This window comes from Gymnoscopelus microlampas, assembly GCF_963454915.1.
Source record: "Gymnoscopelus microlampas genome assembly, chromosome: 6".
Classification (NCBI taxonomy): Eukaryota; Metazoa; Chordata; class Actinopteri; order Myctophiformes; family Myctophidae; genus Gymnoscopelus; species Gymnoscopelus microlampas.
This window is the reverse complement of record NC_139943.1, coordinates 744,509-770,710: the sequence shown is the minus strand read 5'-3', so window position 1 is coordinate 770,710 and position 26,202 is coordinate 744,509. Positions and strand designations below refer to the sequence as shown.

At 41.4% G+C, this 26,202-nt stretch overlaps 2 protein-coding genes across 2 annotated transcripts; one reads left to right on the top strand and one right to left on the bottom strand.

Moving 5' to 3' along the window:
- Nucleotides 1-680: 680 nt before the first annotated feature.
- Nucleotides 681-6,067, top strand: mansc4 (MANSC domain containing 4; the record flags this gene model as incomplete). Its single annotated transcript, XM_084060876.1, has 5 exons — nucleotides 681-912; nucleotides 2,525-2,659; nucleotides 3,682-4,035; nucleotides 4,363-4,592; nucleotides 5,633-6,067. 5 exons carry the CDS (start codon nucleotides 681-683, stop codon nucleotides 6,065-6,067), a joined length of 1,386 nt encoding a protein of 461 aa, XP_083917002.1.
- A 5,290-nt stretch (nucleotides 6,068-11,357) lies between these two features.
- Nucleotides 11,358-25,987, bottom strand: mrps35 (mitochondrial ribosomal protein S35). The gene is made up of 9 exons (XM_084059861.1): nucleotides 25,867-25,987; nucleotides 24,990-25,036; nucleotides 24,246-24,413; nucleotides 22,600-22,660; nucleotides 22,322-22,461; nucleotides 19,928-20,037; nucleotides 19,454-19,523; nucleotides 12,510-12,617; nucleotides 11,358-11,977 (listed from the first exon to the last, which is right to left on the bottom strand). Exons 1-9 carry the CDS (start codon nucleotides 25,982-25,984, stop codon nucleotides 11,807-11,809), a joined length of 993 nt encoding a protein of 330 aa, XP_083915987.1. The 5' UTR covers nucleotides 25,985-25,987; the 3' UTR covers nucleotides 11,358-11,806.
- Nucleotides 25,988-26,202: the final 215 nt, after the last annotated feature.

Here is a 26,202-nt window from a genome sequence, read left to right as displayed (position 1 = left end):
GTATTGTTCAATAAAAAGCATTTTAATCCGATCGGTGGCCATTTTCTCCGTTTTTTTGCCTTTGCTTTCAATTAAGTGACCCTATTGGCTGGGAGGTGTATTGCACTCTGATACATTATAACTCTATGAGAAAATGGCCACCTATCGGATTAAAAAGCTTTTTATTGAACAATACAGAACATTCGGGTACTTCTGAGGCCCCGTATATAATTGTAACATCCGTGGCCATGTGATAAGCTCAAGAGAAAGTGCAAACACCAAGTTGAAGTTCATCCGTGACTGTCATGATGATATGAACATATCAGGACTATTAATAACCGTGCATTACTGTTAACTGTTTTAACTGATTGTCAGCATTATACAGTAGTTTTTCTTTGTTGTTTTTATGTTATATATTATATATGTGTGTGTAATCTCGGCATCATTGTCTCCCTCAATGATCTCTCCCAGAATAATAAAAAAAAAAAGGTTGAATGAATAACGAATGAGCAGGTCTCCATGCTCCTCCTCCTCCTCCTGCAGGTGACACACACCTGCAGCCACACACACACACACACACACACACAAACACACACACACAGATCAAATCAGACCATTAGATCCTCATGTCTCATGCCTGACCACACCATCATGTCCAGCACATCTCTAAACTCATGGTCTGATGTCCAGCATTACGCGCGATGATCGTCCCATGGGGTCTGCTGTCCAGCGTGGTGGTCAGCCTGGTGGTCAGCGCCTCCACTGAGTCCAGGTGCTCCCCCACCTCCTACTACAAGAACTGCTGGATCCGCCGCTTCCCCGGGCTGTTCATAGACATAGAGGAGTCCCAGAGGAGAGGCGCTCAGCTCCTCAAGTATTACCAGGAGGAGACGGCTCTGAAATGCAGCAGATCGTGTTGTCTGACCACAAACTGTGAGTAGAGAGCAGTGGCTCTCAAACCTTTTCATGTCAAGGACCCCCACATCGAAATGTATTTGGCCGTGGACCCCCATTACTATTATTTTGTTCCAGGGACCCCCCAGAAGCAAAGATTTGAGTTTCGAATGTAAAAAAAAATATATATATAAAAATATTCAAAGATTTGCACACATTTCAAAAATAGCAGATCTGCAAGCTATTTTTTATATACAAGCTATATGAGCTTGTAGATTTGCTATTTTTGAATAGCTAAAGTATAAAAGGTAAATTGTTTTGTGATGCTATTATATTATCACATTTTGCTGGGGACCCCCTGGAACCCCACCAAGGACCCCTGGGGGTCCCCGGACCCCACTTTGAGAACCAAGGGTATAGAGCATTTATGGTCAGTGGTGGAAAAAGTACTTTTTTTTTTTTACTTGAGTAAAAGTATCATTACTGCAATGTAGAAATAATCTGTTACATGTGAAAGTCTAGGAATTCCAAATTTACTTGAGTCAAAGTACAAAAGTATTTGTATCAAAATGTACCAAAGTAGAAAGTACTCATCATGCAGAATGTCCCATTTCACAAGTTTTCAAATGTATAAAATGTATAAATATCTTTTGAAAATAGCAGATCTACACGGATGCATTGTGAGCTTATAGATCTATTTTCAAATGGCCGAAATATATAGGGTTGAAGTGGTTTATGTATGTTTTGTAATAATAATCAAAATCTACAAAGTAGTATTAAGTTTTCAAATAATTGTAGTGGAGTAAAAGTAACATATTTGGATCCAAGATGTAGTGGAGTAGAAGTAAAATTATTTGAAATTGGAAATACTCAAGTAAAAAAGTACAGTACTTGAGTTCATTTACTTAGTTACTTTACACCACTGTTCAAGTGACTTCTTGTCATTTTGTTAGAATAAGTCTTAGATGCATATATACTCTGTATTGATGTGATGATCACTGCTATAGAATGTTTGTTAAAGGGTCTCACCAGCTCTTTAAAAAACAGTTAAAGAACAAACAGAAAATAAATGTTCCAGTCAGGATACCAATTTGATCCAATCAAGATGTAATACTGTATACAGGATACAGCCAGGATAACGAAATAAACAAAACTGGAACACAGAAATGAAATGAAGCTGATAAATCTGTTTATTATTTAAGAGCTGGAGAGACCGGAAGACTCCTGTTACTGAACAACCTCACAATCTATCTGAATACAGAGCTTTTAAAACATACTTTGTGTTTCAAAATATCACTTACAGTACACTACCTTTTTTAATATGACCTTACATTCATTCTGCACTGATTATTAGGCCAGTGGTTCTCAGGGTCTGGGGACCCCCAGGGGTCCTTGAGGGGGCTCCAGTGGGTCCCCAATAAAACATGTTCTATACTATTATAGCATCAAAAATCAGTTGAACCACATTAACCTTTTTTGAAAATAGCCGATCTACAACACACAGCTTTTTTAAATAATTGTGAAACATTAACAACACAAATCTTGAATGGAGGGTCCCTGGAAAAATACATGTTCAGATGGAGGTCCTTGACATAAATGGTATCGTAGCCTAATTGCTGATAAGCCCCTAATCTGTTCTTTTCCTTCATAGTTTCCTGTAACCTGGCCATATTCCACTATGATACTATTCAAGAGAATGTGAACTGTTTTCACCTGCATTGTCCCACTCTGGAGAGCTGCATTCTGAGTCAAAGAAGCAACGTCATTCTGTACAATATCACAAAGGGTGAGTCTCTGAGCTGACATCATATATCGTCTCTGTCGGGTGGAAACCTCATATGTCCAAAACTGTTGCTTTTCAGGATTCAAATTCAAAAGTAGCAGATCTACAAGCTCCAAGTGGATCTGCTAGCGTTGTGTGACGCTGTAGTATGTATCAAGTAGAGGGTGTTAATTTACGGGGAAAAAACACAAACACGTAGAATATGGAGATAAGAGGTTTCTGCCCGACAGCAACACTAACTTGGTAACTTTTTTTAATGAATAAAGAGTATTTTTGTCTAATCTGTATGGTAGAGTATATGTTAATTCAATATAATTTATACCAGGGATCTTCAACGTTTTCAGGCCAAGACCCCCTAGCTGAGAGAGAGATGAAGCAGGGACCCCCTCTTATACAAAAATTATGTTTCAGATAAACTTTTGCTGCTCTTTTTTCCCTCTATGGTCTACTCTACACCTACTGTATAACTCTTTATAGGTGTATAAAGTGATCTACAAGCTTGTAGATCTGCTATTTTTGGCTAAAGTTCTCCTCAGAAAAGGGATGCTAGGGTTGAAGTGGTTAATGTAAAAAAAAAAAGAATCATATCACACAAAGATTTTGCGGACCCCCTGTAGTAACTCTGAGGACCCCCTGTTGAAGACCCCTGAATTATATAATTGGGGTGGTTGTGTGTTGTCTCCCTGCTCTTCTATTGAACATTATTTAGATGGTGTCAAAGGTCATGTCTCACCTAGACACAGGATCTGACATGAATTTTGACCTGATGGTCAAAGATTAAATGTATCCCCTGAGCAAGCAGGCCGGCTCTATTAGCTCAATGGTAAAATGTCAGCACTTGTGCAGGAAACCGGGTTCAAATCGGGGGTAAAAGAGGACAGTTACATAGCGCAGTGCAGCTTTAACTATCAAAGAAACATTAAAGATAATACTGTTGATAAAAAGCTGTCATATTGTGGACTGAGAGAAGAGCCAAGGAGCAGATCAGATATGATGAGTCATACTTATGGTCTTATGTCACACAGGTGTAGATCCTGACCTGCTGGTGTTTGGGAAGTACTTCACGTCCAATGGCAACGTGCGTCTGTGGCCGCACCTGTCCGGCGGCCGGGTCAACGCCTCAGAACCCCTGCCCTCAGAACCCCCGCCCTCAGAACCCCTGGCCTCAGACAAAAGGCAGTTCAACCGGCCACCCTTGCCCCCTGCGCAGCCGTCTGCTTCATCAGCATCCACCGCAAGATCCTCCAAAACAACACCAACACCACCGTCACCCACTTCAACCTCCACCTCCTCCACCTCCTCCACCTCCTCCTCCACACCGCAGAGCGCTGCTAGTCAACACACAACCTTTTCAACAACCACATCAGCTTTGTCCCAAGGTTATTAGAGTTTTAGACACTTTCATTTGTTTTTTGTCTTTTGTTGTCTTTTTGACTTTTGTTGTTTTTAATTTCAGTTTAGTTTTGATTAGTTTTCGAAGCGGGTTTTCTAGTTCAGTATTTTGTGAAAAGGCTTAGACAAATTTCACTTTGATTTGAGTTTTAGTTAGTTTTGTAAACACATAATACGGTTTCAGTCAATTTTTAAAAAAATGTTAAATTCAGTTAACTAAAATGTTTTTCTTTTGCTCTAATTCTAGTTATAGTTATTATTCATTAGTTTTTAGTTCACTATAATAACCATGCTTTTGGTCCTTCCCTCCATAGACCAGGTGGGGACCGATGCACCCACCACCCTCTCTGACCCACCACACACCTCCATCACTGACGGGACCACCACCACATCAACACCACCTCCACCCCCTACGTCCCCCCATCATGTCCCCTACACCACCCACACCACCCAGCATGTCCCCTACACCACCCACACCACCCCTACCTTCACCCCCACATCTATGGAGACTACTACCACCACCACCACCAACCCCCCCTCTCAGGTAGGCATGTCACAATTAGATCATTGCAAAAAAAAACATTTTGAAAGTATAAAATGATAACTATTATGGCCGGATTTGGCCATTATATTTATGTATTTACTATTTATTTTGATCATTGGTACAGATCATTTCTTTGTAAGATATTTGCCATATATCTGCCCTGTGCAATGTGTGTTTACAAAGCCCAATAGACAAACAGAAATGTAATGTTTTATGTATGTTTCAATGTCCAATGGCAAAAACACAATTAAATCATTAATGACAATATTATGCTATATGCACAGCAGACATTATTTGCAAGAACTTTGGCTGCTTCCTTCACATGTGTGTTACTTATTAAGGCTCTTCCATTTAGGGTGCGTTCGGAAATTGCGCACTGGAGCACACTCGCCTATTAGTTTGTATTGGCCAGTGCGCTCAGTGCTGTATTTTCGAACGCACCCATAGTGTAGCAGTCTCTCCAGTGAGCCAACATGCACAATAGTAGCACCGTGTCTCTGTTTGACCAGAATGGAACACAAGGAAGCTATGCATAGAACAGAGGTCTTCAACAGGGGGTCCGGGACCCCTAGGGGGTCCTCAGAGTTACTACAGGGGGTCCGCCAAATCTTTGTGGGATTTTTACATTAACCACTTCAACCAAGCATCCCTATTCTGAGGAGAACTTTAGCCAAAAATAAGATCTACAAGCACACAACGCCTCGCGCTTGTAGATCTGCTATTTTTGGCAAAGTGGTTTGGTGTAGGAGGAAAAAAGAGCAGACTAAGTACAGAGTGAAAGGTCAGTGCATGGTTAAATGTCTGGAAATACACATTAACATGAATCCAACATGATAGTGCTGTGAAACAAGTCTATGAAGATGCCTATGAAATCTATGAAAAAATAAATATTTGACACAATATATAATGGGGGGTCCCTGCTTTATCTCGCTCTCAGCCAAGGGGTCCTTGGCCTGAAAACGTTGAAGACCCCTCTGGCATAGAACCTATTATCTGTATGACTATTAATCAACCAACTAACATGTCATGCTTGGTGCCAGGCCTACTCCCAGGGGGCCACCGTGCCCAGCAGTCCCCCCGCACACGCCAGCGTGGCCCCCACCACCATGGGCCTGATGGCCAACGTGGAGAGCAGCCAGCACTACCCGCCCAACGACACCAAGGTGTACCTGGGGGGGAGGAACCACAGCGGCGAGGGAGGAGGAGGAGGAGGAGGAGGAGGAGGCCAGGCCGGCAGCGAGGAGGACCAGGACAGCCACGGCGAGCTAGGGCCCGGCTGGCACGTGGCCGCCCACAGCCTGCTCATCGCCGCCGCCACCATGGTGGCCGTGCTCCTGAGCTGCTGCTGCTCCATCGTGGTGGCGGTCAGCTGGAGGGGGCGGCGGAGGAGGAAGGGACGCTACAGGACCGCCTGGCGAGGACGCCGGGGCTCCATGAGGCTCGTTAAGTACGTCCTGGTCAGGGAGAGCTCCTGAAGGGGTCCACGGCCGCTGGGGAGGGCGTGTGGGGGGGGGGGGGGCTAGTGGGAGCCGGAATAGGCTCTATGCACAGCAGCCACAATGGAAAGAAATTGGGCCTCTTCCTTACTTACTTCCTTCACAGGTGTTAACAGTGATACTAATGAAGGCTCTGTTCCATTCTGCTCAAACAGAGTCAGGTTGCTGAGACAGTGTTGTTCATGTTGGCTCACTGGAAACACTCTACAGTGGTTCTCAAATTGGGGTCCAGGGACCCTCGTGGTTCTTTGAGGGGGTTCCAGATGGACCTTTAACTCTGAGAGTGTACAAATGGAACCAAATGGACCCTTACGGGTCCATTTGGTTCCATTTTGTACACTCAGAGTTATGTTGGTCCTAGAAATTAAAACCTTTGAGAACCACTGTGCTACACTAAATGGTACAGAGCCTTCATTAGTATCATTGGTAACACCTGTGAAGGAAGTAAGGAAGAGGCCCAATTTACTTCCAATATCGCTGCTGTGCATAGAGCCTATATGGGCGGAGCTAAGGTTTCAACGTTCTGGAATGTGTTTGGGTGACCATGTTTCCAAAAACTCAAACCGATTTAAAAAATAGCGAAAATAGTAGACGTATAAGCTCACAACGCTTTGTGAGCTTGAAGATCTGTTGTTCTTGGCAACTTTTCACAATTTCTTTTGACGTTGTTTTGATTGTTTTTATTTTCACCTGGTTTTCATCAGGATGGGGGAGCATTATTTTAGGACTTAGTACACCTAGTGACTGCACCTTTCAACGGAACAGAACGTAATAACCTATGGAAGCGCTCAAAACAAGTATTATGTGAATTGTGGTGAAAACCAGGACATTTTGGTGGTGAATGATGAACACCGGGAACATTTCAGTGTTTTATAGGTTCTTGTTGGGACTCGGGACACCCAGCATAAAACTGGGACAATACCGGACCGAACATGGACGTCTGGTCAGTGGTCACCATAGTTTACCAGAATTCATCTTAAGAAGGAATCCAGCAGGAGGTCGTATTCATATTATTAATATTTAATTATTCTAGAACAGTGAATGTATTTTTGATTCTTTGTGAAGGTTTGCCAAATGCCAAATGACATTCAGTAGCAAAGCAGTGTGTAGATATAAAACCTTCCTTTATGTTACGACAATTCAGAGGAAAATGTAGTCGGTGTTAGCCGAGACGTACGCGTGTAAACCTAAAATAGTCGATATGGCTTGATAGTTTAATTTGCGAGGGATAAAGATCTAGCCAATCTACAAGCTCACAACACGTTACGAGCTCGTAGAACTAGTTTCGGCGTGAGAGAAACCATCGCACAATGGAGCATAAATTAGGCATTACAGTTCTAGTACAGTGTATAGACTTATATTGTGTGCCAAAAACATTAAGTCCAAAGTTTGCTAGGAGGATTGCGGGTTGAGACAGAACGGGCGACTCATCCAAGGTGGGATAATATGCCTTCAGAAAAATGATAGTGTCCGTTTGGCAGACCTACATTTTGATGCACTCCAATAAATTCTAAGTGATGTTGATGCCAAACCCCATGGCCCTTCCCCAGATGTCCTCCGCCCTACACTTAAGTGCATTGATGTGGGCTTCCAAGCAAGAAATGCTACAGTAACAAACACCAGCGCTGTGTGGGGGCGGGGCGGTGGTGATGTGCATCGGTGGAAGAAGTAGATTTTTTCTTTTACTAAAAGTAGTAGTATCAGTAAAAGGCCTGTATTCAATTTGACTTGAGTAAAAGTACAAAAGTATTGGCATATAATAATAATATACTTTACAGTACCAAAGAAAAAGTACTCAATTTAAAAAAAAGAATCTGTCAAACTTGTTCTAAAACAGCCGATCTACAAGATCACAACACGTGGCATTGCAACGCTTTGTGAGCTTGTAGATCGGCTATTTTTGAATAGACACATTTTAAAATAGGGCTTAAATAGTTGATGTATGTTTTGTAAAAAATAATATTTAAATCTAGAAACAAGTAGCATAATTATTTTATTTTTTATACTCGAGTAAAGCAAATTAACCACAAAATGGTACTGAAGGACAGTACTGTTAGTAAACGTACTCCATTATGTTCCAGCACTGCTGATGGATGTGTGTTGGGTCTTGTGTCTCTAGATAGATTCATTATGCTCTCCTCCAGGCTCACACACACATCTCTGGATGGCATTGAGTTTCTGGTGACCTAGAACTAAGAGGAGCACAGAGCAAAGCTGTTTAATGGGACTTGGGGGCTTTTTAAACAGCCCTGCAGCTCAATGCGTCCTTTGAGGGGGGACGACGCTCTCCTCACCCCATTAGGAGACGGAGAGTAGCACAGGATGGAGCACACTGGAGCATGATGGAGCAGGAGATGAGCACAACTGGCCTTGTCTGGTGTCAAATTAAGAGCTCTTTATGTTATACGGCAACTTGAAGGAGCACTTCACCCATTTTGCAACACGTCTTCATAGAATTGGTCCTCACTCGCACCGTTTCAGTCTACTGCTGACAGTAGTAATTGTATTAATGTAAGAACAATGGCTTCTATTTCAGCGTGCAAACTTTCCAGTTAGAGTAAGGCTATAGTTTATATCAATGTCACTGATAAGCAGGTTTCTGAACTGTCTGTAACCCAGGTTTCAAAAGGTTTCAAATAATAATGTTGTCACTGATGTCTGTGTCATACTGTGTCACTGCTGTCTGTGTGCCACTGCTGACACACACACACACACACACACACACACACACACACACACACACACACACACACAGAGAGAGATCAGTCACACCAGTGCTTGCAATTGGCAATCACTGCAGTAGTAGAGTGAGGTTCACACCACTCTGAAGCTGCAGCAGGTCTGTACCATATTCAAACAATACTCTACATTTCCAAACTTTATACATTTGATCAATTGACTAAAAAGGTTATATTGTGGCTTTAAGAGACCCAACCCATACTGATTGACCTGCTGGCTGTGACAGATTGACAGATTGAATTGGTGAGTGATTACGAGGTTCAAATGTTTGTTTTTGTTGTTTGAAATGTTTGTTCTAATTTGATTGTTTTTGGTTGGATTGGATTATTTTGAAGGTTATGCTTGCTTGTAGATAAGCTGTTTCTGAGTTAATCGGTGATCTTGTAGATCTGCTGTTTTTGTTTATTTGATATTAATTTGGCCTTTTTTGTATGAATCCAGGCCAGGTTTCTTTTCTTGATAAGAAAAAGGATAATGATGGCGAGCCAACTAAGCTGAACCCAACTTTAATGAAGTTTGTCCTACCAGGACGGGTAGGCCAAACGACAGCCACACACACTCATTTCCGCCCTTAACACCACACCAGGGGTCTTCAACGTTTTCAGGCCAAGGACCCCCTAGCTGAGAGAGAGATGAAGCAGGGACCCCCCTCTATATGGGGACTGCACATAAGTCCGACATCCCATGACTCCGACTACGTGGCTTCCGCGTGCGGTTAAGGTTAGGGTTAGGGTTAGGTATAGGGTTAGTATAGTAACCGTCGGAACAATGAGCCGTCGGAACAATGACATGGCACCCTCTATATTGTATAAAATTGTGTTTCAGATTGAACTTTTTTTTCTTTTCTTGGTCTGCTCCATTTTCCCTCGACAACTATATCCCTGTGCCAAAAATAGCAGATCTACAAGCTCACAACGCCTCGCGCTGCGAGGCGTTGTGAGCTTGTAGATCTGCTATTTTTGGCTAAAGTTCTCCCCAGAATAGGGATGCTAGGGTTCAAGTGGTTAATGTAAAAAATAAATCACATCACACAAAGATTTGGCGGCCCCCCCTGTAGTAACCCTGTCCCGGACCCCCTGTTGAGGACCCCTGCACTACACACTACACTCCCCTCACACTGCCATTGCCCTCTGACCATACCTGACAATACCAGGGACTGCTTATTGACTCTATTGGACTTTGATACCTTGATGAATATACCTTGACTATATTGAACTGTTGTATGTTTTGTTTTATTTTGATTTTGATCAATACACAGTATATTTTTCTTCTATCCTGACTCCTGCCTATTTAATTTAATGTTGCCATCAATATAATGTATTCCTCCACTTTTCACCTACCTCTGTCTGCAGTAATTAACTGGTCCTATATATAGCTATATTGTGCTCTGCCCACTCTAAGCATAATGCTACATCATTTTGGTGAGCCAGCTAGGAGGTTTTTGATGTGCAACATTTAAATTAATATTGAGCTTGTAATAATCATGGAGGTATTTGACAAAACTGGTATCAAAATCCCAAACGCAGTTTTGGTGAGTGGGGTAACTGAAACGGAGGATTATGAGGAGGTATTGGATGTTTTGAAGGGATATGGGGCTGTTTAATAGGTCTGAAATAATCAAGGACACTGAATCTGAATTGAATCACCATATGGTTGTTGAATACTCCTCAGGGAGTGTGTTGTCTCTAGAGCCTCTTCTGCCATACAAATATCCCACTGATGACAAAGCAAATACTTTCATTATTCAACTTCTGTGGGACATGTATACAGACAGTGTAGGCAATACAAAGACCAAAACCTATTTGGCTGATTTAACATTTGTCTCATGTGAGTGGAAAGGACTAAAGGAAGTTCTTAAGGACATGATGTCTCAAATTGGTGAATCCATTGCTGACCTCAAGTCAACAGAGGAACCAGAGCAAATGAAAACTTCACCCCAAATACTTACTATTACTCCTGATGATCTCAACCCTCCTGAACTCCAGCGTTATGTTGTTGAGCACAGAGTCTAAAGTGAGGAAAAAGCGGCTCACTTTTCTTCTCAACGACTGAGAGCCTTTTCCGGCCAGGTACCGAGACCCTCTCAGGAAGCTGACTATGATACTTGGAGATCCAGTGTTGATTTAATCATGAAAGATCCTGCTGTGTCTGATCTTCTGAGATCCAGAAAGATCCTTGAAAGCCTTCTTTCTCCAGCTGTAGATCTGGTGAAGCACTTGACTCCAGACGCTTTGCCTGCTATTTATCTACAACTGCTTGATTCTGCTTTTGGAACAGTCCAAGATGGTGATGAACTGTCTGCTAAATGCATGGATACTGTTGAAGATGCAGTGGAAAAACACATCTGCTCACCTGCAACGTCTTCATGTAGTCTTGAACCTCAATGTCTAAAGAGGTGGCATTCCTGTGGCAGCCCAACAATGAGACGCAGAGCAAGTAGACAGAAACTGTGCCATCTTTATAATGAGCATAAGGACCATTTATATGAAGATACATTTTTATCTTTAAAGTAGCGATGCAGTCTGTGGTCTTGAATGATGGACTATCGTATCAGACATGCATGTACAACAGTTTAGAGTTTATTTTTGGAAAATAAATACAACATATCATTGTGTTGATGATCAGAAGAACACTTTATGTACATCAAAGGGTTTGTTTAGACCGTGGAAACCTGGGTTTAGCGTTTAGGGTTTTCAGGTTACTGTATGAACGCTAACAAAAAATGTTTGTCCGTTTGTCCGTTTTTACTTTAACTTATTATTGAAAATCTTGTATGAACCACATGAACCCTATTCTGGGCATGTTCTCACAATAGGTGAACATCTGGCCCATGCTTGTAGCTGGGCCAGATTCAGCCCAGAGATTTGGTGGAGGGGAAAAAGGTAGAGGACCAAGCATAGGCCCCTGGGGGGGGGGGGGCTTCATGGGGTGAGTAATTGATAGAGAAAAAGAGTAATTTCAACAGATTGAATAAATGGATTACATATTGAATAACTTCCTGACAGCCTCTCTGTACTGCAGCATGGTGCTCTCACTCTCTCCTTCGTTCTTCAGTCTGGTGACGGAGTCCCTGTACTCCTGCACCTCCACTCGCCCCAGCACCTCCTCTCTCACCACCTCCGCGCCTCCCTCCTCCTCCTCCTCCACCACCTGCATGTAGGGGTGTTAACAGTTAATGCTCCTAATCTGTTCATTTGATTATGAAACATAATCCATTTTTATCCATGTCGAGGCAACGGAAAAATCTTTTTTTAACACATTACCTGCCAAAGACACAGATCTGCGTTCTAATATCAAATTATTATTTTTTGAAAATTCCACAAGCAGCGCCCTATCACAGCTTTGGAATGATCGGTCGTCACTCAGAGAAGAAGTAGTAGGATGTGACGTCATTCCAAAAATACACACATCCACCCACCCAGACTATGGGATTTTTAGAAAAACACTTCTAACTCAGTTTCTTTTTTTTGCATTGAAAACCACCCGTTTTCAGCGGGCCACGGCCCCAAAATGGCTGCTCGCGGTTGGAACGTTATTGTCCCAGTGGATACACGGATCCCTCCGCCTACCTAATGTTTGATATCATGGCGGGTAACGTGTCAAATGAGTGAAAATAGCACACAAGCAAAACGTTAATCAATAGAATAAAGGCTAATTAGATAACCCATAGTTGCAGTCCTACCTTCATGCGAACCAAGGTGTCCACGATGTTCTTCTGGGATGGACTGTCCTCCCAGCAGTACTCCTCCATGTCCCCCACTGTCTTCTCTGCTTCCCACGTCTCCGTTTTCTGATCAATGAAAGGAGGAGGAAAAGGATTGATGTCTGGGTTCCTTAAACCATTGAGACCTGAAGCCGGTTCTACATGTCTCCTAAATCTCAACTGTTTTCTGAAAAACGTATGTTTCTATATCAGTGGTGCTCAATCTTTTTCATGTCAAGGACCCCCAAAATGATATGTATTTGGCCGCTGACCCCCATCAAAATATGTTGTTCCAGGGACCCCCCAGAAGCAAAGATTTGAGTTAAAAATGTTTGCTTTAAAAATATATATTTTCAAAGATTTTCAAACATTTTCACGATTTTTCAAAAATAGCAGATCTACAAGCTCGTAGCGCGGCACTCGGTGCCGCGCTATGAGCTTGTATATCTGCTATTTTTGAATAGCCCAAAGTGTAAAATAATGCTTTTTAGCTCAAATCTAAAAATGACACAGTTCCAGGTCTCAATGGGTTAAACCTAATCTATACTTTGCTCTGCTGTCGCTTGTCAAAAATGATCGTTTTCAAGCTAAAAACTCAAATGTTGTTTTATTATTATTATTATTATCTGCTATGTTATGATGTGGTTTCACCAAGTTTTTAACCCATTAAGACCGGGAAAGCACCCGTCATTCATTGTAACCACTTTAACCATAATGTTATACTTTGGCTATTCAAAAATAGCAGATCTATAAGCTCATAGCGTGTCACTTCGTGCCGCGCTTTTGAAAGATCGTGAAAATGTGTGCAAATCTTTGTTTCTGGGGGTCCCTGGAACAAAATATTTTGAGATGGGGGTCTGTGGCCAAATACATATAATGTTGGGGGTCCTTGACATGAAAAGGTTTGAGCACCACTGATATAGAAACATAAGTTTTGTACAGGCTATGTTGTTGGCAGCGGTCATAGCTGAACCAGGAGCCTGGGAAGGTTTGATTCCCAGCCCCGGCTATGTGTCGAGGTGTCCATGAGCGAGACACTCAGCCCCCTAAATCCTACTATACCCCTCAAACACTCATCAGAACCACGTCTAACCAGGTCTCCTCTTTCCCCTTTCCTACAAGTACACCCCATGGACATGACACTAGTACGTGGCGGTGACTTACTACAAGCTCACAAGGCACTGCGGCGCGTTGTGAACTTGTAGATCGGCTATTTTTGAGCAGTTGATTATGAAAATCATTAAAAAATAAAATATATATGGTCTCTGTCGGGTGGAAACCTCACCACCAAAATTGTTGCTTTTCAGGATTCAAATTCAAAAATGGCAAAACTAGCAGATCAACATTTTATGCTTTTGTGTGACTGTATGATGTAGGGCAATAATTTACCAGAAAAACACAAAAGTTAAAATATGAAGATAAGGTTTCTGGCCGACAGCAGTGTTGATTTCGTCGACTAAAACTATGACGAAAAATGTCCGTCGACTACCTTTTTTCACTGCCGAAAACAAAATAAAAACGAAATAAAAACTAAGCTATGGTGACTAAAACTAAGACTAAATATATTGACAATTTTGTCAACAAATACAAACTAGACTAAAATGTTAGTGAGGGATCTAGTGGAGAAGAGATCCAGTAGAACTAAAAGACAAGTCATTTTATGTTTGGTTGCGCTCGGGTGTTGCGCTCTGAAAATAGCCAATCTACAAGCTCACAACGCGTCGCAGCGCGACACGTTGTGAGCTTGTAGATCTGCTATTTTCAGCACGCAACCAAGTGTAAAATCAGCCATTACGACGCCATCAAGGCACGGCCAACATACATTTTAGTCGACTAAATCAACTGTAGATTTACTAAAACTAGACAAAAACTAAAACATTTCAGATGACTAAAATATGACTAAAACTAAATGGAATTTGATTCAAAAGACTATGACTAAAACTAAATCCAAACTTGCTGTCAAAATCAACACTGGCCGACAGCAACGGCGTACAATAAAACGTGCTTCTTGATAATTCCAACGAGTAATCCATAGAATGGCTAAGAAAAATGTATCAATAGCTGTAGCCCTGTACGACGCACTGTATCTTTATAAGCGTACGTTTCAAAAGGTTGTACAGGTGTGTTGTGGGGGTTTTGGTCCTCTCACAGCGATAGGGTTTCTCCATACGTGCGGCCCCGTCCACGGCCCTGTCCGGCTGCCATCACATTCCCCTGACCAGGACAATAGACTCCATTGTGTGTCAGCTTAAAGCGAAGGCAGCGATAGAACCTGGCATCTCGTGCTCTTTGCCAGGTGTTTGTGAGGTTAATGACCGTCATTACTAACTATACCGTACATTATCTGATCTATAAGACACTGGATGGAGTGACGCTGCCGCCGGGCACAGGATTAACACTGAGAATAGATCGGTGTGCGTCCCTTTTTAATGTATCCGAATCCCAAGCAGAGACTACTTTAACATTAAAACACAGAAAGTGAAAAACAACATGGTCTGCTCTCACTCAGGACAGAGACAGCCTCTGTTGGTCATCTCTGTATTTACATTTTATTTAGTAACAAATAACTAAAAAAAGAACAATCAGCAGTGAATGAGAAATGAAATGAATGAGCACATCATCTCTTTTTCCGCTTACTGTCCTCCAGTTCAAAAATACCAAAGCTAGAAGTAAATAATGAGGTGCTGACAGTCGTGACGCCATGTCTGTCATTTCATCCATCTCCAAAGAGTTTGGCCGACAGGAGGAAAAGACAGCGCTGAGAGACTCTGCCAAGAGCCCAGCGGCCACCTGTCCTTCCCCCGCTGAGGAGGACAACATGTGCACTGATTGGCTCATGGGACACAGACTCCATGTTTACATTTTCACATAATATGGACAGTCCAGGCACTGAGGCACGGGCAAAAAGTGACTCGAGTGGCCCTCTTGTGGTGAATAGGGGCGCAACAGTTACTCCAATCGAACTATTCGATTTTAATAAAAAATAAACAATTTCGGGGGAACAAAATTAAAAGTTCCTCCCCCCGCCCCACAAGAAAAAAAAATAAGTTTAAATAGCCGATAAAGAAGCACGTTACGTTATGAGCTCGTAGACAAAAAGAGCAGTTAGTAGAACATAATAGACTCCCACTGGGTGGGTGACGGGCAGACCCGGGCAGGAGGTTTGAGCGCTGGTACTGGATTAGCACACAGTGGCATTACCAGGCCCAGGCAGGCAGGTTATGGTCCTGCGTTCTCCCTGAGCGGGGCAGATAAAATCACCTCGGTGGCTGCCAACAATCAGCCTCTTTGTGGGGCTTTGCGTTTCTCAGCCGAGCGCCACTCCACTCTCACAGCTTCCAGCAGGCCGACGGGCACAGCACTGTGCCTTCCATTGTGCCTCCCTAAAGGGCATCCAGGACGCTTTTCCGGACACTCATTCCCAACAGAGAACAATCTCTTTTTTTTTTAAACGTGACTAAAACGTTAACGAGAAAAGGCTCCCCAAAGTAGCAGTTTGCACAATAGGAGGAGGAGGAGGGGGGGGGGGGGGGGGGTCATCTTGTGGCCTATTGGCAGTGTGTCTCAAATATTTTCATGTCAAAGGACCAAACTTATATTTGGCCTGAGACTCCCATCTGAAAAGATGTGCCAGAAACCCCCATAAGAGAAGATTTGTGGTTTTAAAAATTATTCCAATTTTGCAGATTTCGATTTTTTTTCCCCCGAACAGCCAAAGTAAAAAAGGAAAAAAAGTGTTCAAGTGGATAAACTTTAAACTTTAAGGCTGTATCAACTCATTTAGCTGGGGACCACCTGGAACCCCCTCAAGGACCCCCTGCGAGTCCCCGGACCACACTTTGAGAACCACCGGCCTAATGGCATCACCTGGTAATGACCTGTCGGTGAGTTGCTCTGGTGGGGGCATGGCCACCGGCCAGCTTAATGTGAATGTGTGTCAGGTTCAACACCTGATAGGGGAGGCTGTCCCCCCCCACGTCCCCCGCCCCCCCCCCCCCGTCCCCTGCAGGGAAATGTCAAACGGACAATGGGTCAGTTTGCAGGCCTGGGTCCATTCAAGCCTGATGTCTCCCTAATGGACTCACTTTCCCATAAAACATGATGACTGTGTCCTGCTAAAGAGCTACTTTGTAACACTATGTAAATGTCACTAATTAACCCATTAAGACCTGAGGCTGTGTCTAAAAAAATTCAAAATCCTAAAAAAAAAAATCTAAAAAAAATATTTAAAAAATATTTTTTGCGATTTTTCAAAAATAGCAGATCTACAAGCTCATAGCGCGGCACTCGGTGCCGCGCTATGAGCTTGTATATCTGCTATTTTTGAATAGCCAAAGACATCTAAAGTGACACAGATGCGTTCCAGGTATCAATGGGTTAAAATTAAGACAGACATTAGCCTATCCCCAAAATATCCCATACATTCTTAACCATGTAATGCCCAATTTAAAAAATATATATATATTATATAAAAAATATATATTACAAAACAAATCTGAAATGTTTTCTAAATTTGAGATGTTTGAATTTGCATAATGACAATCCCAGAATAGGGACACCAGGGTTAAAGTGGTTAAAACACCACCAACGTTATGGCAGAAATGTTTTTTTCTGCATTCTTTGCAATCTTGTCTGCAAGCCGAAAACCTAGAACTTTCCCCTCATGTACTGAACCTGTAAATGGTGACTGGAGCAGAAAACCTGTGTCTCCACATTTCAAATTTGTTGTAATGTTTTTTCGTAAATTCATGCTCTGTCGTACAAGAGTGTCACGCAAAAGTAGCAAAAACAAGCTTGTAGATCGGCTATTTCTGAAGTGAAAGTGGTTTAGTATGTCTGTGGGTTTTATTAATATTTAGCCAATCGAAAGTATTAACAAGAGCTTGGAACACAGTTTCTTCTGTTTTTCCATTTCTGAAAAGTAACGGTTGTGGACATACTGTACAAGGTTTCCACCTGACAGTGACAATACAATATATGGGATACAGTAACAATAAAATGTTGAATGTGCATCATGAATAACAAAGAGGCAGCAGGGGGTCCACTGCCACGTTACGACCCATCAGGTCTTCACCAGTGTCTCAGTGACTGGTCCAAACGATGCTGGTGGCACATTTGGTCTCCTGACAAAAGGCTGAAGCACGGGTAAAAATGTTGAGGTGCAAAAAAAGGAAAGATCCCACACACTGTAGGTGGGCGGGATCTTTCCCTTTTTTGCATTTGGACCTCTGGGCACCTAACATTCAGACTAATACACATTCTACACATTCTTTGTTTAGGTTTTCTATTTTGCTAGACCTGTCTTGGCATCTTTTTGTCATTTGGGTTTGTGTGTGTGTGTGTGAGACCTTCTTCTTCTGATACTAGAACACCTGCTCCACACGTGAATATTTTCTCTAATACCATTCTGATCACAACCTGCATGTGGATTCTTACCCTTGTTTGTGATGAATTATGAAGGCCCATTTTATCAACATGAAGCAGTCAACATTTGGGTGCTCAGGGCACTGAAAATCAAAACAAGCTAATACAGACACGGTACGTCACTGCTCTTCATAGTTGGAGGAGAGGATATGGTACTAGCAGTACCAGTGGTAATTACTGTAATTATGTTAGTAGTGATTTTTGATTTTCTTGACATTAGTAAAACATCAGCAAACACCTGAACCATGGCATACAGTAGGGCCTCACCAGAGCATCTGTGTGGCTTTCATGTAATATAGACATGTGTGTCAGGGCACATAAGGACAGATGGTATCTTGTGTCCAATCCCAAACAATCTCTTGATATGGCAAACATGCTGACAGACATAGTGACAGACAGTGGACTGTGAGTAGAGGGGTGATGCCAAAGAATAAACAACCCTTCCAATGAATCAAGTCCTTTGATAAAACGTGGAAAGGCTTATTAAACAAAAAGGAAGAGGAAAGACCAAAAAAGGCCACAAAGCGACAGGGTTACCGTAACTAGTGACGGCCCAACACTGCTCAGGACTAAGGTGATGGGGGATGGGATGGGATGGGGGGGTCGTTGTGGAACTAGGGCTGATATATGAATGGTGAAGTCATGAAATATTCATGGCTCAGTGGAAAAGGCAGCAGAACAAACCTGTAGTGCTCATCCCACCACAAAGACCTTTAGTGTGTTCCAACCCTTGACCACGAGAGGCTGACCAAGTAGTGTCATGTGTCCACACAGTCAAGTGGCGTCTCAGTGATCAGACTCTCAGATGGACCAAACAAACTGCTGCCAAGCCATGGGGCACTTTTCTTTCTTTTTCAAATTCCTTGTCACTGAATAACACCCTGAATGAACGTGCGATGACGACGACTAAAGAGTGTTTGGTTAAGGGTTTAGACCGAGATCAGAGTCATGGACTGCTTCGGGGTGATGACGACAGAGGGTCTTTTAACCCATTGAGACCGGGAACGCATCTGTGTGTAATTTTTGTATTTCTTTGTTCAAAAATAGCAGATATACAAGCTTGTAGCACGATACCAAGTGCCACGCTACGAGCTTGTAGATCTGCTATTTTTTTGAAAAATCGTTACAATTTGTGCAAATCTTTGAATATATATTTTTCTCAAAGCAAACATTTTTAACTCAAATCTTTGCTTCTGGGGATTCTACAAATGTCTTCTCTTTTTTTTAAACTAAATGTTGATATAATATCAGTTGTTCTCAAACTTTTTTCATGTCAAGGACCCCCAAAATTGTATGTATTTTATATGTACTTCCATCTCAAAATATTTTTGTTCCAAAATTTGTGTTCCCCAGAAGCAAAGATTTGAGTTAAAAATGTATATATATATATTCAAAGATTTGCACAAATTTTCACGATTTAAAAAAAAATAGCCAAGAAATCTGAAAATGATACAGATGCGTTAAAATGTTGATTAGAAGGAAACTCATGAAGCACTTACCCAGGACTCATGGTAGAGGACAGTCAGCAGGTACATGGCATAGTCATTGTTCTGCTGCTTCAAAGGACAACTGGGGGAGGGGGAGACGTTTAGGAATCATTAAGATGAAAATGATGACCTATGAGCAAAAGGATAATGAATGTTGAGCAGGTCATTGCTGAGAAATTGGACCCTGAAGCGGAGGGGTCTTTATCACCCTGAGTGGAGGGGTCTTTATCACCCTGAGTGGAGGGGTCTTTATCACCCTGAAGGGCTTTATTTCTCAACAACCATCTGCTCACCATTCATTATCCAGCTTATTACACGGCTATTCATTAAAGCAATTTATAATTTGACACAAAATGTAACGGCAAAAAGATTTCATTAATTTTGTAAGAAAAAAAATACAGTTTAGTCCATTAAATGATGCCAGGTGCGTCCAGCGCAACAGGACGGTTCGCAAAACTCCTTTTTAGGAAGCGTTTTTTTTTTTACCTGTCAGTTGTGATGCTAAGGATATCAGTCTCTTTGCAATATCTGTCCCCGACCAGCTTCAGCATCTTCTTCCTGGCATGGTCGTCTAGATTCAGACTGGACAGCTTTACCTACAATCACAATGACAATAATATAATAACACATTTCTACTAATACTCTTACAGACCACATGTAACTTCATTATTGATTCATTGTGTGCTTTACTCTTTACGTTTGTCTTGTTTTCCCTCTTACTGCAAAGCACCTTGTTTCTCTTGTTTGTCCATATTTCCTTTTTTTTGCCAGACCTGAAAGGTATGGCCTACACAAGCCTTTGTCACCAATGTGTCCATACATGTTATGTCTGGTTGTGGTTAGGTTTCTTATGCATGAATAAATAGGCACAGACTATTCGTGACATCACTATTATGTCACAGGTATAAATACAGTTGGTATATAACGTAAGACACAAAGATTTCAATTAGACCTTCAATGTCAAATATCCTGGTCTTGTTATCCATAAATTAGGGTTCCCCTTATCAGTATATCGAACAAAGTTCGATTCATTTAGCAAACCTTGCCAATGGAGTCCATGAAGAGGAAGAGGAAACGAGAGATAGAACAGGGTCCGTCCTTGACCGATGTTGATGTTCATTTGGTCTACCTCCCTAACGTCAAGGAAAAGCACCTTGATTTCTCTGAGATGAAAGACGACTAAAAGATATATCTTCTACCCTACCTTTAGAATTAGACTTCACACAACACCGGCTTAGGTCTGGCACAACCAGGTCTCCTGGTCTTTTTCTTGTTCTTTAATGTAAAGCACCTTGAGAGCTGCATTTTCTTATGAAATGTGTCATAAAAATAATAAATATCACACACACATATTCTATAGTAATATTATTATTACTACAAAGACTCTACTCTAAATAAAAAGGAAAAAATGAAAACACAGCCAAGCCTAAAACCAGGTCATTCAATATCAACTACGTCAACCGTTAGTTTAAATCCCTATACATTCAATACGTAAATCTCTTGATTAACCAGTGACCCTATTGTAGAACAAAAGAGATTACTGTGTGATTATAATGTCTCACCGTGGATTTGTATTATATCACTTGTACATGACAACATAAATATACTCCGACTGTATACTTGTGTGTGTGTGTGTGTGTGTGTGTGTGTGTGTGTGTGTGTGTGTGTGTGTGTGTGTGTGTGTGTGTGTGTGTGTGTGTGTGTGTGTGTGTGTGTGTGTGTGTGTGTGTGTGTGTGTGTGTGTGTGTGTGTGTGTGTGTGTGTGTGTGTGTGTGTGTGTGTGTGTGTGCAGATCCCTGCTAGTCCCCCAGGGATCTATACTTTGTCTGCTCAGTTTTTCCCTCTACACCAAGTGTCTGTGGCGAACATAGTCACTGTACAAGCTCATAACGTGTTGTGAGGTCTGGTAATAAGAATCTACTGTTTTGTAGAAGTCTGCATCTGCACCTAGAATCACTTGTATTGCAATCACCATCATATCGATCGATTGATTTGAGCGTGCAATTAATCGGTTATTATCTGCCAAAACTCCAATATTGTGCATCACTATTTCCTGGCTCTCTGGGACTTACCAGTGAAATCTATCTCCCTTCCAGTGCAATATCATCTCATATTATCTGCATTATTAACTTTGATGCTGCCTAATCCACTGGGATTAATGGCTAAAACATGTTTACCTCAGCATCCTAATCTACTGTCAAAGTGTCACTGCAGAAGATGGCTGCTCGTTAACCGCTTTCAACCTGGTGTCCCTATATTGGGTATGTCTGTCATGTAAACACTTGCAAAAAAATAGTTTCAAATCAAACTAACTTTTGTTCAATCTGATTAAATTCAACACTAGCACAACTGTTATTGAATAGAAAGCAATACTCATTTCCCGTTATGCTTTTTTTATTTTGAACATGACATCGAAAACTAGACATAGGCGAATGTTATGGTAACAGTTTAAAATAGATCTGCTCAGGAGGCAGTGATCTTTCACTGCATTTCTTATGTGTGATTTATAATCTTATCATTCATTCAGCATCATCTGTAAGCTATATGGTTTTCTCTTGCAGTTTTCTATGCAAAATATTGTAGTGCAAGTAAAGGTGGACCCTGATGAAGGCCGAACCATGTTGGTCACCTGCGTTTCCATTTGTTTTTTCTCTTTGAGATGGACAAATAAAGGCTTCTTAACTTTAACTGAACGGGGGTGCCTTTGACTTTTTTTAAGTTCACCGCCAGAGTTCAGCTCACTTTGATGTTTCACAAAGGAAAGGAACCTAAACACTTTGACCAACAGGTAAAGGGGGAAGTTGGATTCATAAATGTCACCCAGTTTTGTCTTTATTTTACAAATGGAACCCTGAAGAGAGCACTAGAGGAAACACTTACCTTGAGGTGAACGATGCGAGCAGAAGGGTTTCTAAGGGAGAGCCCAGCAGGAACATAGTCTGTGCTTGTTAACTTGATGGGGAAGTGTTCATCACACACAGCATCAGACTGCAGCGCTGAGGGCCACTCTGTGCAGAAGGCTAAAGACACCACACCCCCTCACTTAGTATGCCCTCCATTGGATTATTATTTGATATGAAATAATAATGAATACACATATATATACTGTATATATATATATATATATAGGTGCTTGTCTAGTTGAAAAAAGGGCTTACGTTTCAGAGCGTCACAGTGTTTCTTGATGGCTGCTGGTGTCAAGTGCAAAAAGTTGGGAATCTGGAAGAGAGGTTTTATAAATACACACATTACTAGCAGCCTGTATTGAGATAGAGCAACCTTCATATCTTCACATTTCCATAGTAGACAATATACAGCACGTTCCCACATCACAGATATCTTTTTAAACCCTACATACTTCATTATCAGTCTCCCGGGTCTGTAATAGCCCCCCCTGTTTTCCCTCAACAAATCTCTTTACCGAAAACAGTCGATCTACAAGCTCACTAAGTGACTAAGGTATAAATAGGGCTGATTGTTTAAAAAAAAAAGAAATCTAGCAATTGGGCTGATTTCTAGGTTTATCAATTATTAATCAACATAATTGAAAATTACTTAATCACAATTATGTGTATGATAATTATTCGTCATGATAGTGACAATCCTACAATAAAAATAGCCGTTCCCCTATTCCCTTTAATAGATGCATACAACCCCAAAACATTGTCATCACAGACAGACAGACAGACAGACAGACAGACAGACAGACAGACAGACATCATTACTGGAGTTTAACCAAAGAGACAATGCTTTAGTTTGGTTGGTCCTCATCCAAACACAGAGGGAGGTCTGTGGGTCTCTATGTATTTAACTATGAATGCAGTGCATTAGAGCAGAGAGATACACACCAAAAAGCTCATATTAAATTAAGAGGATTTCTACTTTAGGTAGAAGTAAAATATAACCCAAAAAAAGCATTAAATAAAATCCTCTTAATGCGTGGCTGTCAGGCATAAACCTCGTATGTCCATATTCCAGCTTTTCATGTTTGTAAGTGTTTCATAAATGAATGAATGCCCTACTTTGTCATACAAGACTCACTGTCACACACAAGATGCACAATAGAGCTTGTGACTAAATAATAACTACACTGGATCCAAAGGAACACAGCTTATTTTTCCCCCCATTTCCTGAAGTACTAAGTAGTAACGGTTTTGCGGTGGTGTAAAGTAACTAAGTACATTTACTCAAGTACTGTACTTAAGTAAAATGTTTAGGTGTTCTTACTTTACTGGAGTATTTCCAATTTTCAGTACTTTTACTTTTACTCCACTACATCTCAAAGGCAAATATTGTATTTTTACTCCACTACACTTATTTGAAAACTTTAGTTACTTTGTTGATTTAGATTATTATTACCAAGCGTACATTAACCGCTACGGCCCTATATACATTTTGGCCATTTGAAAATAGCCGATCTACAAGCTCACAATGCGTCGTGATGCGACGCATTGTGAGCTTGTAGATCTGCTATTTTCAAAAGATTTTTATACATTTGAAAACTTGTGAAATGGGACAGTCTGCATAATGAGTACTTTCTACTTAGTACAAAATGTGAGTACTTTTTCCACCATTGCAGTTTTGGACATGCAAGCTTTCCATCCGACAGTGACGAATGGGATCTTTTTGGTGTGTGTGAGCGTGTCTGTCTGCTCTAAAGGTTTTATTCTGATCCGGCAGACAGTTATCTCACTGGACATTGGGGGAAGTGCATGTGTTTTTTTTTCCTCCTTCACTTTTCTCATTGTGTTTATGGATGTGTTTATGGATGTGTTTATGGATGTGTTCATGGATGTGTTCAGACCTTGATGAGCTCCAGGTTTCCCTTCTTCTCGGGGGGAACGCCCCCCCTCACGGGCTTGCCCATACGCACAGGTAAGGGCACCGAGCCGGGTCTGAAGGGAGCCCAGGCGGGGTACACGGCGGTCCAGTCCTGATCCACTGCCATCTGCTCTGTCCTGGGTTCCCCTGACTATAGAGTAACACAGGGAGGATGTTTAGGATTAAAACGTTTCTTTAAACGATGCATTAGGGGTGTTAACAGTTAATCAAACTGATTGGTTAATTGATTGCTTGACCCATTCAATCCGGGAACGCATCTATGACTGTCGTTTTAGATTTATTTGGCTATTCAAAAGTAGCAGATCTACAAGCTCTGAGATATGAGCTTGTAGATCTGCTATTTTTGAAAAAATCATGAAAATGTGTGCAAATCTTTCAATATAATATGTTTTAAGCAAACACTTGTAAAATATTGTTCGCTCGAAAATAATATATATTCAAAGATTTGCACATATTTTCACGTTTTTACAAAGAAATAGCACATCTACAAGCTCATAGGGCAGCACTCGTTGCCGCGCTATGAGATCTGCTATTTTTTAAAAGCCAAAGAAATCTAAAATGACAGAGAATGCGTTCTCGGATTGAATGGGTTAATCGAAAAAGTAACCAAAAGAATATTCGCTATGACGTAATCAATGACTCAGTCAGTCCTACAATGCATGGTTTTATTGTGGGGTTTATGATATTGATAAAGAGACAGACTTACTTCTCTCCTGGGTTTTCTGGGTCCTCTGCTGCCTCGATCAGGAAATCCTTACAATAACACAGTGTAGGAAGCATGTCATTAACAACAGGCTCATGAGCTACATTTAACTACATAAACTAGTGAAATAAAACAATTATATATGATACTGTATATGTTCAGCATAATAACAAGAACCAGCAGATGAGATAAAGCAGTGATTCACAAAGTGAGGTCCAGGGACCGCGCAGTGTTCCTTGATAAAACGGATCAGTAACTCACACTCTCAGAGTTTAGGGGTTTTTGAAATTTAAAAAAAGTTTGAGAACTGAGCAGTGGTAAAAAAAAGTATTTAAATTTTTTTGCATTAGTAAAAGTATCTAATACTGCAATGTAGACATGCTGACTGTTACAAGTAGGTATTCAACATGTACTTGAGTGAAAGTACAAAGGTATTGGTATCAAAATGTATTTAAAGTACCAAAAGTAGAAAGTACTCATTATGCAAAATGTCTACAGCAGATCTACAATTGTGAGCTTGTAGATCTGCTATTTTCAAATGGCCTAAATGTATATAGGGCTGAAGTGGGTAATGTATGTTTTGTAATAATAATCAAAATCTTAATCTACAGTAGTAACTAAAGATTTACTGAAACACTCCCTCCAGTAAAGTAAAAAGAAAACTCAGATTTTTTTACTTGAGCACAACAATACTTGAGTAAATGTACTTAGTTACTTTAAACCACTGGTACAGAGATAAAGCCAGTTCATAACAGCAGCATAAGCACTTAGTTAGCATGGCAGGCGGCTAACTGACATGCTAGCAGGCTGTGTACTGTATGTCTGCATGGTTCTCTCTACATAAAGGAGGAATATTAAGTAAAAGCAAACATATTCTCACCTTTATTATCAGGTCTGTTAGAGGACAGGCCTGTGGAGTATGTCAGTCTGCACAGAGGACTGTGAGGGGATAAAACACGTCCTAAGGACAACACCTTACAGACACTGTGAGCCGCCATGTTTGACAGTACTAGTGCGGAAGGCAGCTGACGAGGGACAATTTAGAGCAGTGGTTCTCAAACCTTTTCGTGCCAAGGACCCCCAAATAGACACTTATTAGACCGCGGACCCCCATTTGAAAAGAAATGCCAGGGACCCCCATAATAGAAGATTTTTACGGCTCTCTAGCAGTGATTTTCAACCATTTTAATTTCAAGGACCCCCAGTATGACATGCA

Coding starts and splice junctions, on each gene's coding strand:
- mrps35 (XM_084059861.1), bottom strand. CDS start 25,984: ATGGCGGCTCACAGTGTCTGTAAGGTGTTGTCCTTAGGACGTGTTTTA. Junction 24,414..24,989: donor CCAGAAAACCCAGGAGAGAA/GTAAGTCTGTCT, acceptor GTTACTCTATAG/TCAGGGGAACCCAGGACAGA. Junction 22,462..22,599: donor ACACTGTGACGCTCTGAAAC/GTAAGCCCTTTT, acceptor TGGTGTCTTTAG/CCTTCTGCACAGAGTGGCCC.